This window comes from Sander lucioperca, chromosome 8 (genome assembly GCF_008315115.2).
Source record: "Sander lucioperca isolate FBNREF2018 chromosome 8, SLUC_FBN_1.2, whole genome shotgun sequence".
Lineage (NCBI taxonomy): Eukaryota > Metazoa > Chordata > Actinopteri > Perciformes > Percidae > Sander > Sander lucioperca.
The window spans coordinates 40972277-40987610 of NC_050180.1; the positions used below are offsets into that span (position 1 = coordinate 40972277).

The window sequence follows — 15334 nt, forward strand, 5'->3', positions numbered from 1 at the left end:
AAACAGAGCAACGTGTTGTTGCTGGTGACAAAACCACTGATTATATATGTACATTGAAGCGATACTAGCGTTAAAGACCCACTGATCGCTGTCAGATTCTTTGAAATGAATGGCCGCATTGCATTGTGGGAGATCAGCTTTTGAATGCGCCCAGCTCGGATGATATCGTAGCCTAGTGTTCTGTCTTATTTACTGTAATATTTCACCGGTAATAAGACCGAAATATTAAAATACATGATAACATCTAAATAAATGTTTGATAGATGTAGCATATTTTTAGAAATATCAATAAACAAAGCAATCCAGCTTCCGTGGCAATAAGACCGAAATAACATTAAAAGAAATACATATAAACCATGAAATGATCTCGTGAATACATTTTATGACCCCTACAGTGTTTCTAAAACCCCAATTCTGAAGAAGTTGGGACAATGTCTCAATAATCTAAATAGTCTGATCTGAATCTGATAACAGTGCAAAGGCAAGAAATTGATTGTCGAAACAGGAATTTTATTGCTGCTGAAATACATTTAGAATTTTCGGTCACCAACTTCTGATTTGGACAATGATAGGCGTTAGTACATACATGAGTAATGAAAGTCAACACAAAAAACATTAAAAAACTAAGAGAAAATTGTTGCACACTGAATGCTGTTTATCATATTTAAGCACTTTCAATTACCTACATTTATGGTCATTTTCAAAAACTTTAAGAAGAAAGAAATTTACAAAAAGTCAAAGTCAAAAACTTTAAAGGATTTCAAGGACCCGTGGGAACCCTGCATTACTAAACTGGCAAGATCTTCAGGGCATAGCATTAAAATAAGGCCTACTTATTCTGAAAGTGCATGGGATCAGGATACAAAATAACCCTTATCTATGAACAGTCTGACATACCGACCACAGGTGCAGGCTAGGAGTACTGTGCTAAGAAATACATTTAGATGACGCAGCCATATCTGTGTATCCGTGTAAGATGGATCTAGGAGATGGAGGAAACTGTTAAGACGAAATTTCTTTTAGGCATCTATTAGCTTATACAACCGCAAAAACAACACATACTGTAGCTCAGATGATTAACACAAATCACTCAGACAAAAGTAAAAAGTGAAGAGTATGTCAAGTGATTACAAAGTCCTGGTAGGGACTGACCCTGTGATACATGATCGACAGCTATGGAGTGTTTTGCAGTGGTGGTAGTGCAAAAGCAAACAGTGCAGGGATTTAATCAGTGCAAAGCTGTGCATGTTGTTAAATATGACGATAGAAAAAACAAGAGTGTGAGCATAATAGAATTGCTTAACAAAGAGAATACAAAGATGATAAGATAAATAGCACACTTAAATTAAAAAGAAAAAGATTATACAAGCCAACAGGGGTAAATGTTGGGACGACAGTCCAGAATGTGTAGAGGGGCTAATGTAGCCTGTAAGACAGTCAAATGGATAGTGGATACTAGACAATAGACAAAGTGATGTGATGGTTGGGGAAGGGAGAGAATCATGCCGAAAAGTCCATTTCTCCCCTACCCTTTTGTGTGACATTGAGTTGCTGGTTTGCCCTGGGGACAAAGGACCTCCTCAATGTTGAGCATGACAGAAGACTGCTACTGCAAATTATCCTTGGTTTGATAAATGATTTGTGTAGTGGGTGGCGGTCATTGTCCAAGATTGCCAACATCCTGTTCAGTGTCCTTTCCTCTGCAGTTGATGTGATGCACTCCAGCTCCGTGCCAAACACAGCTTTTCTTACCAGCCTGTCCCAACGGCCCTCTTCTTAATGCTGCCTCCCCAGCACACAACAGCATTAAAAAGGACTCTAGCCATGACAATACTGTTTAATCTTGCTCAGAGTCACTACTGGTATGGTATTCCTCAGAATCATTATCAAAGTTAATTTCTGTTTCAGTCAGAACTTGAACATAAGTTCTTTGCATGCTTTGCCATGCTGTTGCTTGCTTGTTCTTCATCGTCAAGCTCTGTAGACCTTGGATCCCATCTTGAAGCAGGCCCCACGTCTCACCTTACACGTTAAAACACATTGAGCCTTCATTAATTAGAAACTTTCAGAAATATTGTAATGTTATGCCAAGTAGAACACAAATACATACTGTACCTGATGTCACATTAGAAAGCTGGGATGACATCTGCTTCAGGGTGTCTGCACGGGTGCAAAGAGACTTCCAATGCTTGTTCATCTCTGCAATAAGAATCCTCTCCTCCTCAAGTCTCCTTACTGCCATCACTGTGTCGAACGCCTTCCTCTTCGTCCTTAGATCTACAGAGTCTGGAATACATAGATGAAACATAAGTCAGTTGTATTTAAGAATAGTATTTAAAGTTTTTTTGGGGCTACAATTGAAGCATGACAGATTTTGTGCCACTATGTAACTATTTCACATAGTCAACGGAATTGTGTACATACCACTGTGTGTAAGCTGCCACGGCCAAACAATCTCGTCAGATAGAATGGTGTCCAAGGTCAGTTTTTCTGCATTAGGAACCAAGGTGTTATACTTTACCACTACAGAATTTAAATTCCTTTTTTCCTCCCTGATCTTTCGGCGGATCTGGGCACGTCCTTTGCATCCGTCATTATCTTTATGAAGATACTGCGGCCTTCTCTTAACACTTGCCACCAGCTCCTCAATTCGGCTGGCTACAGCGGCAACATCAGGATCATTTGGAGATGTTGTTGCTGAGAGGAAGAAATTAAGAGATAAGAAATATGCTTCTTGATTCCATGAAAAATTATTATTTCTGGTGTATGGGCAAGTGAGCCTCAATGTTTTCATATTTCTCTGTAACCGAGAGGCTAAACTTGTAGCTAAGGTTGAATATAGTTAGGTTATTTATTCTCCCCATGAGGATAATCTTTTCCATACATCATCAGCAATCAGAGTATGTGCTCTTTGACTATGATTACAATGAGCCTCTTTGGAATTGCAGCCAAGCTTAGTCAGTTTAGTACACCTGAAACACAGGTTCAAGGCTACATGCAATTGCTACAAGCTAAATTCAAAAGCATGACAAGACATTCAAAGTGATAGAGATTCTAAAAGAAGTCTATGACAATACGAAATATATTTCTTTACTTTCATAATTCTACAACCACAGAAGTGATACATCAAGCAGCATATCAAACCGTATAAAACAGTATATTATACCTTCTGCCCACTCATTGATATCAATGATCCAGCTTTCCAGTTAATTGTCTGTGATGTCCATTTCCGTTTTCATGGCCTCCAGGTTATGCAACTGGCATTGCAGGGCTATTGTGGCCTTCAAACACAAATGACAATGACATAAATGCCTACAAATTTGACTATTGTTGATAAGGATTGTAACGTACCTTCACTATTAGTGAACCACATAGAACACTGATTAAATACACAGTATATTTGTATATACGTGGACTATCAATATACTGTAGGTAGTATGAACATTTAATATTTTATATCAAGAAACTGAAAAATACAATTGACACTACATATGCAACCATCCATATATTTCATTCTATTGAAGAATATCTGTGCAAGTCTTCCCTATATTTTTGTGATATGACACTTTATTTTACAATATCGCTATGCATGTTGCATAAGGGAAAACTGGTGTCTTTACCTTCCGATATCGGCGGGCAAGGGTGGAAGCCAAGTTGTCAAACTTTTGTTGGTTCCAGCGCATGGCCATGACCGTCAGCATGTCTATGCATCCTGCAAAAATCAAAAATATGAGACTATCACCCTTCTTTCCATTAGCAATAGGATAAGAAACTGTGCAGACTTGTTGGGTACAACAAACTTATCTGAGATAACTTACAGTATAGAACTATGGTACTAAACTGCTGTCTTGTGCCACTTGACTACTGTCCCATGAAAGGGTTAGTAGGTAAATAGCACAGGATAGTGAAGAAGTAGCACGAAACAGTGGCGCAAGACAGTAGGCAAATGGTACTCTGACATGTATTGTTTGATCACACTGTCCCTCCTTATTATCCTCACTACAAATAAAATAGGATGATGGTATTGTAATCGATCTATCCATTTGTGTTGAATATTCTGAGCTTTACATTTTCAGAATCAGCATATATGCATGAGCTCAAAGTGGCTCACCATTGTCATCAGGATCAAAATTTACTGGTTACCTTACCTGCTTTTGACATGTGCTTGGTGGTAACAGCAATCCTCGAGAGGAAGGCATTGCTCTGCTCCACCTCTTCCCCAAGAGTCGAACCAGCCCCTTCCTGATACGCTCCACTCCATTTTACCTTTAAAAAAGAAAACAAAAAACAAAACCTAAGTGGCAACAATCCTATGCAGGTTTTTAGGGAAAGAAAATGTCATGGACAATCATTTTTTTCTTACCTCACATTTGAAATCGTGAGCTTTGGCATGAAAAACAGAAAGAAACAGCCTCATGGTGAGGAGATGCTGAAGCTCAGAGCATTTCTCTGTCACACTCCGGAGGTAAGGCCAGTACTTGCATGCCACATCCATAGCGAAAAATGTCACTGGCTTACAGACCATTTGCTTTTGGAGGTACAGGGGGTAGGCAAAAATCTCCCCCCTGAACATATTGAAGGCACGAAGGAGAACCCAATGACGACATACACCAAGTTCCAGGCCCTCCTCGTCTGTTTTTCCTGAGGACTTCTGAGACGTTTCGCGCGCCGCTGACCACTGCCCTCCACAGACACCTCTTCCAGAGACCTAAAACATGGAAGATGGTTAACAGTCCAAAGTTGTTCAAACAAAGTCCTCTGTAGGACATGGTATTTTATAGGTAAAAGGTAGAGCTTGAGGATTTAATTCAACAAAAGCAGCAGGCAAAACAAAACTCACGGATGAGAAGCCTGTAGTGAACCCTGTTGGAAAACTGAAACACTGACAAAGTCCAGAAGCGAAGCAAAACACACAAACTGACTGGAACGAACACAAACTCAAACACAATGATCTGACAAAAGACAAGAGGAAGACAAAGACTAAATACACAGGGTAACGAGGAAACACAAGACAGGTGACACAAGGCTGGGAAACAGGTGAAACACATTAGGGCAATCACAAGGGCGGGAAAACAGATGGTAAAACAAGACAGAGAACAGATTATCAAAATAAAACAGGAAACTAAGCAAAATACAGAACAGAAACAGACTACCAAAATAAGATACACACCAACCCATAACATTCACAGCAGTTACTTTCAAAGTAATGAACCGTCAATGCACACACCGGATTTTGTAAGTACCTTGCTGCACCCTTGAATCTGTAGTGCTTGCGGTTTCCATCAACAGATACTGCAAGCATGTCTGGGCTGCACGCTGGGCAGTCAAAGTGGTCCTCCCGGCATAATTTGTCCACTTCGAATCGGACAGCCTCTCACTCAAAGAAGCTTTTACGGAAGCTGTCTGCTGTGATGTTTCCACTCTGTTTCAAAAGAGTTCAGTAAAAGAGAACAAAAGAGAACAGTAAAATGGATCAAATTAAAGAATATACTACACTGAAGTAAAATGCTCTAAATTGATACACTTCTGGATGTTTGTACTAATTTGGTAACCACTCCTTAGAATACATATCAAAGGAAATAAACAATGTGTAAACGTCACTCATACACTGGTACACAATGGTGTATTTGGGGGATCTGGCCATTAAACCTACAGGATATTGTGTGACATTCAGTCTAAATCTATACTCAGAGGGCTACAACAGCTTCCATATTGTTTGGAGGCCTGTGCAATGTTTGGCACATTAATCTAAGGGAACACTTCTGGGATCGGGAAATGATATTGGGGAGAAGATGTCAAAGTCTGTAGCCAATGGAGTTGAAGTTGAGATCTTCAGAATCAGCTGTTTTTTCAGAAATGTCTCAGTGCAAACTGCATGACTGATGAGACAACATGAGTTTATGGTTGTTTATAAATTTAACACAACTTTTTTTCCTGTGCAAATGAGAAAAACAGTGCAAATGTTCATGTGTACTTTCTATCATCATCATCATGCCCTCATAGTATTATTCTTTGAGTTACGCCATTATTACCACAAATACTTACACGGCCAAAGCGAACAGTACGTTGATCCAGTATCCTAAGAAATGCTTGGCTAGACATCCCTGGTGCTGCCATCTGCAGCTCTTCAAAAGAAAAAAGGCAAGACATCTGTCGCATACACTGTTGAGTAGTGAGAAGTGGCAGGCCAGTAGTCATTGCGGATCAGGTCATCCACTCCAGGACTCCAAGTGGCTTCACATGCATTGCATCTAATCTGAGGCAATCTGAGATCATATCGCCCTGGAAAAGAAGGAAATATATACTGACAGTTAATTCTGACAGACGCAAACTGTGTCATTCTGACAACTGATATGGGAACCTTTGACTAAGGATGGATCAGAGGGACACTTCTACAAACATTTTGTACGGCACTCTATTGGAAGTCACACTTTCATCAAGCACATTAACTATCCCCATTCATGTAACATGTATGAATGTAACATAATAATGATTTGAATATTCATATATAGTTGTGACAGAAAGTGAGAGGGAGTAGATATGGGGTGTGATCAGCAAATAACTGTGGGTGAATTCTCCAGCCACTTCTACAGAAGTGACCCCCACCCCACCCATAAAGTTCTTCTTACTATTCATTGTAACCACAACTATGGACTGTCCTGCGTTGACAGTGGACGATCCTCGTAGACAACAGCATATTGTCTCTGGCATCTCCAAAGGTACAAGACGCTCCTGAAAGAAAAAAAAAAACACATGGTTATGAATTAAAGAATAACATATTTATTTACTGGCAACAATTTATTTATTTTTTTTAAGATTACTTTTGGGCATTTTAAGCCTTTATTTTGATAAGACAGGTGAAGACATAAAAGAGGAAAAGAGGAGAGAGAGGGGGAATGACATGCAGCAAGGGCCGCAGGTTGGGGTCAAACCTGTGGCCGCTGCGTCGAGGAGTAAACCTCTATATATGGGCAACTATTTTTAAACCAGATGTACTTGACGGCTTCATCGACCTACCAGAAAACAGCATTTAACATTGTAATTTTTCGAGATTAATAAAGTATTAATTATGAATTATTAGTTTTTCTGTTGATAACTGGAATTAACAAGTCTGAGAATGTGACTTTCAAATACTACAACTTACCACACTGGGTTAAAACCCTCTCCACAACACAAGTTGTGGGAGGCAACGGATGAAAAAAATTCATGTGTCATCGAATCCCTGTTGTGGAACATGTCACGTTTAGTCCCTTTGTCAAGTTTCTTTGTTTAGTTGGTTTTATGTTTTCTGTTGGTTTTCCCATTTCCTGTTTTATTTTGAAGTCTGTCTTTTTTCCCTAGTCTTGTGTTATTTACTTCCTGTCTTTTGGTTTTCCCGCCCTTATGATTGTCTGATGTGTTTCACCTGTTCCCCAGCCCTAGTGTCACCTGTCCCTCGTTTCCTCATTACCCTGTGTATTTAGTCTCTGTGCTTTCTGTGTCTGTTGTTGGTGGATTGTCATTTGTCTTTTGTCGTCGGTCCTTGTGGTTCTCTTCCTGTGATTTTGCTGTATGTCCGTGTTCCTGGATTTGTTTTTGGATTTGCTCTCCTGCTCTGCTTACATTTGTAAGTCTCTTTGTTTTCTTATTAAATTATTATTTAAATTGCTGCACTCTCCTCGCATCTCTGCATTTGGGTCCAAGCCTACAATCCTGATAGTGTCCACCAACAACAGACACAGAAAGCACAGGGACTACAGTTGTGTTCAAAATTATTCAACCCCCCCAATGCTGTGAATGGTTTTAGGGAATTTAGTGTACATTTGTAATTGTATTCAGAATGAAATCCTACAAGGACTTCTTAAAGAACCATATGCAACTAAAATGACATCAATTGGTTTTGTAATACAGTAGTAAATGTTTCTTTTGTGAATTCTTCATTGACACAATTATTCAACCCCTTAAAGACTACCACTCTGAAGAACAGAGGTTCATTGAAGTGTTTTCAATCAGGTATTGAAAACACCTGTGGATGTCAGGGAGCAGCAATAAAGCCTAATAAGCACCAATTAGGCAGCTTTAAAATGACTGTGATACTCAGCTCCTTCTAGACATTTACTGGTGTGGTTACAAACATGGTGAAGTCAAGAGAATGGTCCAGGAAGACAAGAGAAGAGGTGATTACTCTTCACAGGAAGGGCAATGTCTATAAGAAGATTGCAAAGATGTTAAACATACCAAGAGACACCATAGGAAGCATCATTCGCAAATTCAAGGCAAAGGGCACTGTTGAAACGCTACCTGGTCGTGGCAGAAAGAAGATGCTGACTTCGACTGCTGTGCGCTACCTGAAGCGTAGAGTGGAGAAAAGTCCCCGTGTGACTGCTGAGGAACTGAGAAAAGATTTGTCAGATGTAGGTACTGAAGTTTCTGCTCAGACAATACGGCGCACCCTGCGTAATGAAGGCCTCCATGCCAGAACTCCCAGGCGCACCCCCTTGCTGTCTCCAAAGAATAAGAAGAGTCGACTGCAGTATGCCAAAAGTCATGTGGACAAACCACAGAAGTTTTGGGATAGTGTTCTGTGGACTGATGAAACAAAATTAGAACTGTTTGGGCCCATGGATCAACGCTATGTTTGGAGGAGGAAGAACAAGGCCTATGAAGAAAAGAACACCTTGCCTACTGTGAAGCATGGCGGGGGGTCAATCATGCTTTGGGGCTGTTTTGCTTCTGCAGGTACTGGGAAGCTTCAGCGTGTGCAAGGTACCATGAATTCTCTTCAGTACCAGGAGATATTGGATGACAATGTGATGCAGTCTGTCACAAACCTGAGGCTTGGGAGATGTTGGACCTTTCAACAGGACAATGATCCCAAGCATACCTCCAAGTCCACTAGAGCATGGTTGCAGATTAAAGGCTGGAACATTTTGAAGTGGCCATCGCAGTCACCAGACTTAAATCCGATTGAGAACCTCTGGTGGGACTTAAAGAAAGCAGTTGCAGTGCGCAAGCCTAAGAATGTGACTGAACTGGAGGCTTTTGCCCATGATGAATGGGCGAAGATACCCGTAGATCGCTGCAAGACACTTGTGTCAAGCTATGCTTCACGTTTAAAAGCTGTTATAACTGTAAAAGGATGTTGTACTAAGTACTAAGATTGAATGTCACTTGGGGGTTGAATAAAACTGATAATAATGTGAGCACAGAAAAGACATTTGTGGTTATTTCATTATAAATGTTATGTTATATTTGTCTGACCTACACGTGCCTCTTTGATTTAATTGTAAGCAGGATGACTGAATGATCAAAATCAATGTCAAACCTGCCAAAACAATCAATTTTAGTGGGGGTTGAATAATTTTGAACACAACTGTAAATACACAGGGTAATGAGGAAACGAGGGACAGGTGACACTAGGGCTGGGGAACAGCTGATCTGGAGATAAAGTCTACATTTAAATTAACATGAATGTCAAAATCTGACCTGCTTGTTTTCTGGATGATCTGGGCCTGCCGTAAATAATGTTTCCATCACTGTCCCTCTTAATCCACCTAACATCTTGCTTGCTGTTTGATGGCTGGCTGGTGGATGGATGACTGGTGGAAGGCTGACTGGTGGATGTTTCTGCTGACTGGTGAATGCTAATGAGCTGTTGGAGGTTTTGGAGGTGAGCCTGATGTTCAGCCTCATCGACAAGGTCACTCATCTCCTTCAGGAGATGGTCCAACTCAGGATCAGACATGATACACAATATAAACACACTATAAACACACAGGGACAAACAAAAGACAAGACAGACAAACAAAAACACCACTCAGAGGGGAAGGGCGGGGAGAGAGAGAGAGAGAGGAGGGGGGGGGGGGAAGAGAGACAGTAAGACAGCAAGAGAGAGAGAGAGAACACAATACAACAGAAGAGAGAGTAACAAGATACAAGACAAACGTGGCTCTGAAAGGTGCCTTTTTAAGTTATAAGATGCTGCTAATATTCAGTATTTGGAAAGGACAGGGATTAAGGAACCTGCAGGGAAAGAGAAGAAACAAATCAAAATAGATCACCAAACTACATATTACAATATGAATAACCATTAGGCTAAGAAGTTAAGTAAATGCTGCTCTTGTTCATTCACAATATCAAGATTGATAAATTAAATATATCAATAAAAATAAGTCATTGTGTGAGCAAGGGTTCTATCATGATATTTTGATTATATATATATACATACATTGGCAGGCTTGTCACAAATATCTGCCAATGCCAAAAGTACATGTCTAAATCAATATCAATAAACCAGCACCAAGAGCTCCGAGTTAGCTAATCTAGCTAGCTAGCAGAGGCTCCGGCTAGCTACTTTGCATTTCATTTTGATTCTACAAACGGTTGTATTATGTAATTCTCTTTCTAATACAGCTCTTACAGTGTGGTTATCAACAAATACGACAACATGTTATTTGGCCAAAACTTCATCATTTTGGACATGTAAATGCTTATTCATTTCTCTTGCTTATTTGACTGTTGTACTTACCATGGAATCGCACTGGGCAATGGTTTTCTGGGATCGTCGCACACAGTGACGCGTTGCATAAAATTGCGCTAAAATATCAATCATAATGAAAAATTACAGTCTTAATATTTTATATCCTTGCTCTAACCCTAACCCAACTACACAAAAAATATAAGATAAGTAAGCAAATTGGACCAGACAGAATACAGAATTCTAGGACAGAGTCCTGGTGGTGTTTACCCATAGCAACAGTTGCTATGCGTCGCTGGTTGAAATGGATGAGAACGTAAAAAAAAAAAAAAAAAAAGGCTAAATAGTAGGCTCACTATTAGCCGTGGTAAATGGAAATACCATCAACAATTATAAAATATCCCACCTAAATTAAGGCATGTTTTAAGCCTACAGCAAAAAATGCAGTCCTGTAACTCCTGTAATTATGTCATTTTAATGCATCCCAAAATTATATATTTAAAAAAAAAGTCGTGGCGATTCAGACAAGGGTTTCTGCCCCACGAAAACGTATGGTCACCGCACCAATCACTAACAGTCTATGCACCGCACGCTACTGCAAAATACACATTTGTAGCACAAAATCAATCCCTGAAATCATACTTTCCAGCGCAGGCAAACTGCTGGATGGCTAACCGCATTCCGTCAAAATCCAAAGATGAGGGATTTGCATTATAATCTATCGGATGACCCTCTACGGTGTCAAGCGACGAAGAAAGGGTACCCTGAAAGTCAGCTTATGCACGTCTGGGGGAAATGACCAAACGGCAGTATGTGACGAATAGGGATGAGACTGTGTTGACAAAACCATCACCACCCACTCAGATAAGCAGAACTAACAACGTTATATCTATGATATAAAAATACATATGTTAGGCTAACAGTAAGTTACATAACGTTAAGTTACCTTCGTCCCAGAATGTTTGCTTCTTTTTCTTTTTTCTTCTTCTTGAATGTTTGCTTCGTCCCAGAATGTTCGTTTAGAACTAACCGCCTAAAAATTAAAAATTCAGACCGCAGCGATCCCATGATGCAACGCGGTGGCTGTAAAACCAGTGTAAAAACTCCACTTGTACAGTGAAGTTACAATAATAATACAGGACTGTCCATAAATTTCCCATGATGCATTGTCACTTACAGTAAAAACACAAATACAATACATTGTTGTAAGATTTACTGTAGAAATTACATTAATTGCTAACAGTGCAATTCGAACTCCTCCAATCTGGTTTTCGCCCCCTCCACAGCATAGAAACCGCTCTCCTCAAAGTCCTCAATGACTTCCTCACCTCTGCTGACAACAGTTCCCTCAACACCCTTATCCTCCTCGACCTGAGTGCAGCCTTCGATACCGTCAGCCATAACATCCTGCTCACCAGACTCAAAGACCTTGGTATCGAAGGTACTGCACTGAGCTGGGTCCGTTCCTACCCTGCCAACAGATCCCACTTCATCTCGCTCCATAACCACACCTCTGCCACAGCCACAGTCACTCAAGGCGTTCCCCAGGGCTCCGTACTTGGCCCCCTCTTCATCATCTACAACCTCCCCCTTGGTCAGATACTCCGCCACTTCAACCTGGACTTCCACTGTTACGCCGACGACACCCAGATCTACCTCAACACCAAATCCCCCCACAATCCTCCCTTCTCCCACATCAACTCCTGTCTGTCAGCTATTAAAACCTGGATGCAACACAACTTCCTCAAACTCAACAGCGATAAAACAGAATTCCTCCTCATAGGCTCCAAATCCACACTCAGCAAAATCAATAACCCCACTCTCACCATCGACGGCACCATTGTCTCCCCATGATTCCACCCATCTCCCTTGAGCCCCACATCCGCCATGTCATTGGAGCAACCTGATAATAAGGAATTACAATAGTCCAGCCTCGAACTAACAAATACATGGAGTAGTTTTCTGCATCTTTTTGAGACAGGTTGTGTCTTTTTGCAATGTTACAGAGGTGAAAAAGGCAGTCCTTGAAGTTTGTTTTTTTATGTGGGAGTTAAAGTATATATCCTGATAAAAAAATAACAGATTTCTTACGGTGGTGTTGAGGGCCAGGGCAACGCCATCCAGAGTAGCTATAACATTAGATAACAGGATGGAGGTGATTGGGGCCAAGTACAATAACTTCAGTTTTGTCTGAGTTTAACATCAGGAAATTCTACACACCATGGTACACACTGTAGTATATGACCATTCTATAACTTTCTATAAACTTTGCTTAAAGGTTTGTTATAAGGGAGTCCTATGAACTCTACACTTACTGAGAACATCTGGAAACTGTTAACATGAGCAGAGGTTCCCCCAAGACAGAAGAGACCTTTTTTGGAGTTGTGCCAGATAACAGGCTTCGATTGGCCAGTTCATATACTCACACATACACCCTCCCACGTTAGGTCATACAATGCATAAGATATATACGTTGCTCACACAAAGGAAAGGCAGAACGACTTTTGGAAGAATTTGAGTTGGTCGTTCTCCAAGCTTTCTGCAGGAGTTTGTTAAATTGATGCTGAATCTTTGTTTGTAATAAACCTTTTTATAATCAAGATCAGTGTCGGCGGATTCCTCTTCATACAGCATCACAGCATTACTATTTAAGACACCACAATTTTGGCGATGAGGATGGGATCGGTTGCATCTCCCAGGTCATCGTTTCATCATGGGCAACCAGGGACTGACTCCCGCTTCATTGGTCGACTATAAGGTGAGCTTTCTCACTATTTGGGCGCTGGTCAGTTCATGTGTGGCTCTGTGTGTGCGATGAGGGATTGCACCGTGTCGAATCTGTGTGTATTTGGTGTAGTGATTGCTGTGTGATGGGGTTCCGTTTTAAATTATTTGTGTTAAAATCAGCGCAGACAGGGGGAATTGTGAGTTAACATATGAGAAATAAGAAGAAATCAAAGCAAATGCTTTAAGGAAGCTAGAGAAACAGAGGAAAAGGAATATGAGACAAATGAAGCAAAGGCTCAAGGAAGTAGAAAACAGAGGAAAGGAAATTTAAGTGAAGAAATAGAGAAAAGGGAGAAAAAGTAAGGGATTAAGGAATATTCACATAGACGATGTGAAAAGATTTTAAGGAATAGGCAAATTGGATTAAAGAAAACAGTTGATAACCCTGGCCAGGGCAATTTGGCTTAAACAACATAAAGAAAGAAAAAGGAAACAAGAGAAAATAAAAACAAGAAGTAATAAGGAGAAGATAAAAGAAATAAGAGAAAATAAAAGAATACAGAAAAGAACAGGAACAATAAAGAGAAACCAACAAAAACAAAGAATAAAAGATAACGCCGTTAATCTGACATAAAAAGCCCTTTGAAAAAAGGCGATCACAGGATGGGCCGTAGTCTTAAATTTTTCTTAGATGAAAAGTTTGAGCCAGTTCTGAGAGCTGAGGTGTAGACTAACAGTTCAATGGTAGGTTTCCCAATCGATGCATTGTTGACGAATAATGTTCGAGGTAGACTTGCTATTGGATGTCTATATCTAAGGTAGCAAAATAACAAAAAAAAAAAAAAAAGACAAAAAAATAAATAAAACGGCGGAAAGCAGACTCTTTTTAGGAATTACATGCATGAATGATGTCGACTTTGTGTGTATGAGAGAAAGTGTGTGTGAACAGCGGTGTGAGTGTGAACAGTGGTGTTTCTGCTGTGTGTGATAGGCTGTGCATGCGTGATAAGGATATCCTATATTAGATATATATGAAATATTCTGTTCATTATGGCTAAAAATATGAGTCTCTTTTTGAAGAGAACGTTTTTAAAGTGTTAAAATGTATGAGCCTTCTTTGGGAGGACTTTTGTTTAATAATCGTATGAGTCTTCTTCGAAGGAGAACGTTTTCAGAAATTGCTAAAACTTATGAGCCCCTTTGGAGGACGTGAAAATAGATTAGGCTAACCTATAGTAAAAATAAGTAAAATTAGTATTTGTGTTTTATGTTTTGTGTTGGTTTGTTTTGTCCCGTGTCATTGTTGTTTTAATGTGGTCTGTTGAAGGGAAAAATGGAGAGACAATAGGTCTGTCTGTTGAGAGAATTTGTAAGAATCATTAAGTTTTCTCTGATTTCTTCGAGATCGTTTAAACTGCTTTATGATAGCATATTGCTATTTGCATTATCTGCTGCTTTGAAACTAGTAAGATTAAGACATTCTATGTTAAAGTAAGCTGAGTGATTCTTAGTTATTCTTTTGGTTGAGTGTGAGCCTAGGTTCCTTAACTCCAGTGGAGTTCCACTCACTGTGGAATCACACTGTTGACTGATCTGCGCATGTCTAGGAATTTTAGGAATTCAAGTTTTCACAGAAACTTTAGGCCACTCCTTACTGCACTAAAGGACAGAGACGAAGCAGCTAAAGGAAAAGGGGGGTTAAGTGTAGCTTAGTAAAACATTAAAGTGGCTGTTGCTTGACTATGAAACTATGCGATTAAGATCCATTAAATTTATAAATGAGAGTTATGTTGATAAAAAAAGAGAGAGAAAATGTCATAAACACCTAGAGAAATGGCATTAGAATTTAAAATGTCCTAGAATTTAAAATGTCCTTCTAATTAGGAAGCCTTAATTATGCTTGCTTCTGATGCATGAAAAGAAAATTTGGGAGAAAGATTTGAGGATAAAAGTAGGATAATAAGTCTCAGGCCTGAAAGAAAAAGGAAAAAGAGAGATTAAGAGTTGGCATTGGTGATTTGCTGGAACTCAAATCAGTGATTGATCACCCTGGATTAAGAAAAGTCCAGCCTCTATACCTCTATTGAAAGTAAGAGATGAGAGGACTGATTGATGGGCTTCAGGATTGTCACCGCTGCCATTTTAAAATGT

General features: G+C 39.9%; 1 protein-coding gene and 1 long non-coding RNA gene across 2 annotated transcripts; both read right to left on the minus strand.

The window, feature by feature from the left end:
- Nucleotides 1–1659: 1659 nt before the first annotated feature.
- Nucleotides 1660–4729, minus strand: LOC116046714. The gene is made up of 5 exons (XM_031295110.2): nt 4364–4729; nt 4149–4266; nt 2425–2697; nt 2116–2277; nt 1660–2022 (listed from the first exon to the last, which is right to left on the minus strand). The coding sequence occupies exons 1-5, from the start codon at nt 4571–4573 to the stop codon at nt 1838–1840; spliced, it is 948 nt and encodes a 315-aa protein (XP_031150970.1). The 5' UTR covers nt 4574–4729; the 3' UTR covers nt 1660–1837.
- A 520-nt stretch (nt 4730–5249) lies between these two features.
- Nucleotides 5250–6726, minus strand: LOC116046715. Its single transcript, XR_004104195.1, has 3 exons — nt 6630–6726; nt 6046–6282; nt 5250–5422 (listed from the first exon to the last, which is right to left on the minus strand). It is a non-coding gene; the product is annotated as an uncharacterized LOC116046715 (long non-coding RNA).
- Nucleotides 6727–15334: the final 8608 nt, after the last annotated feature.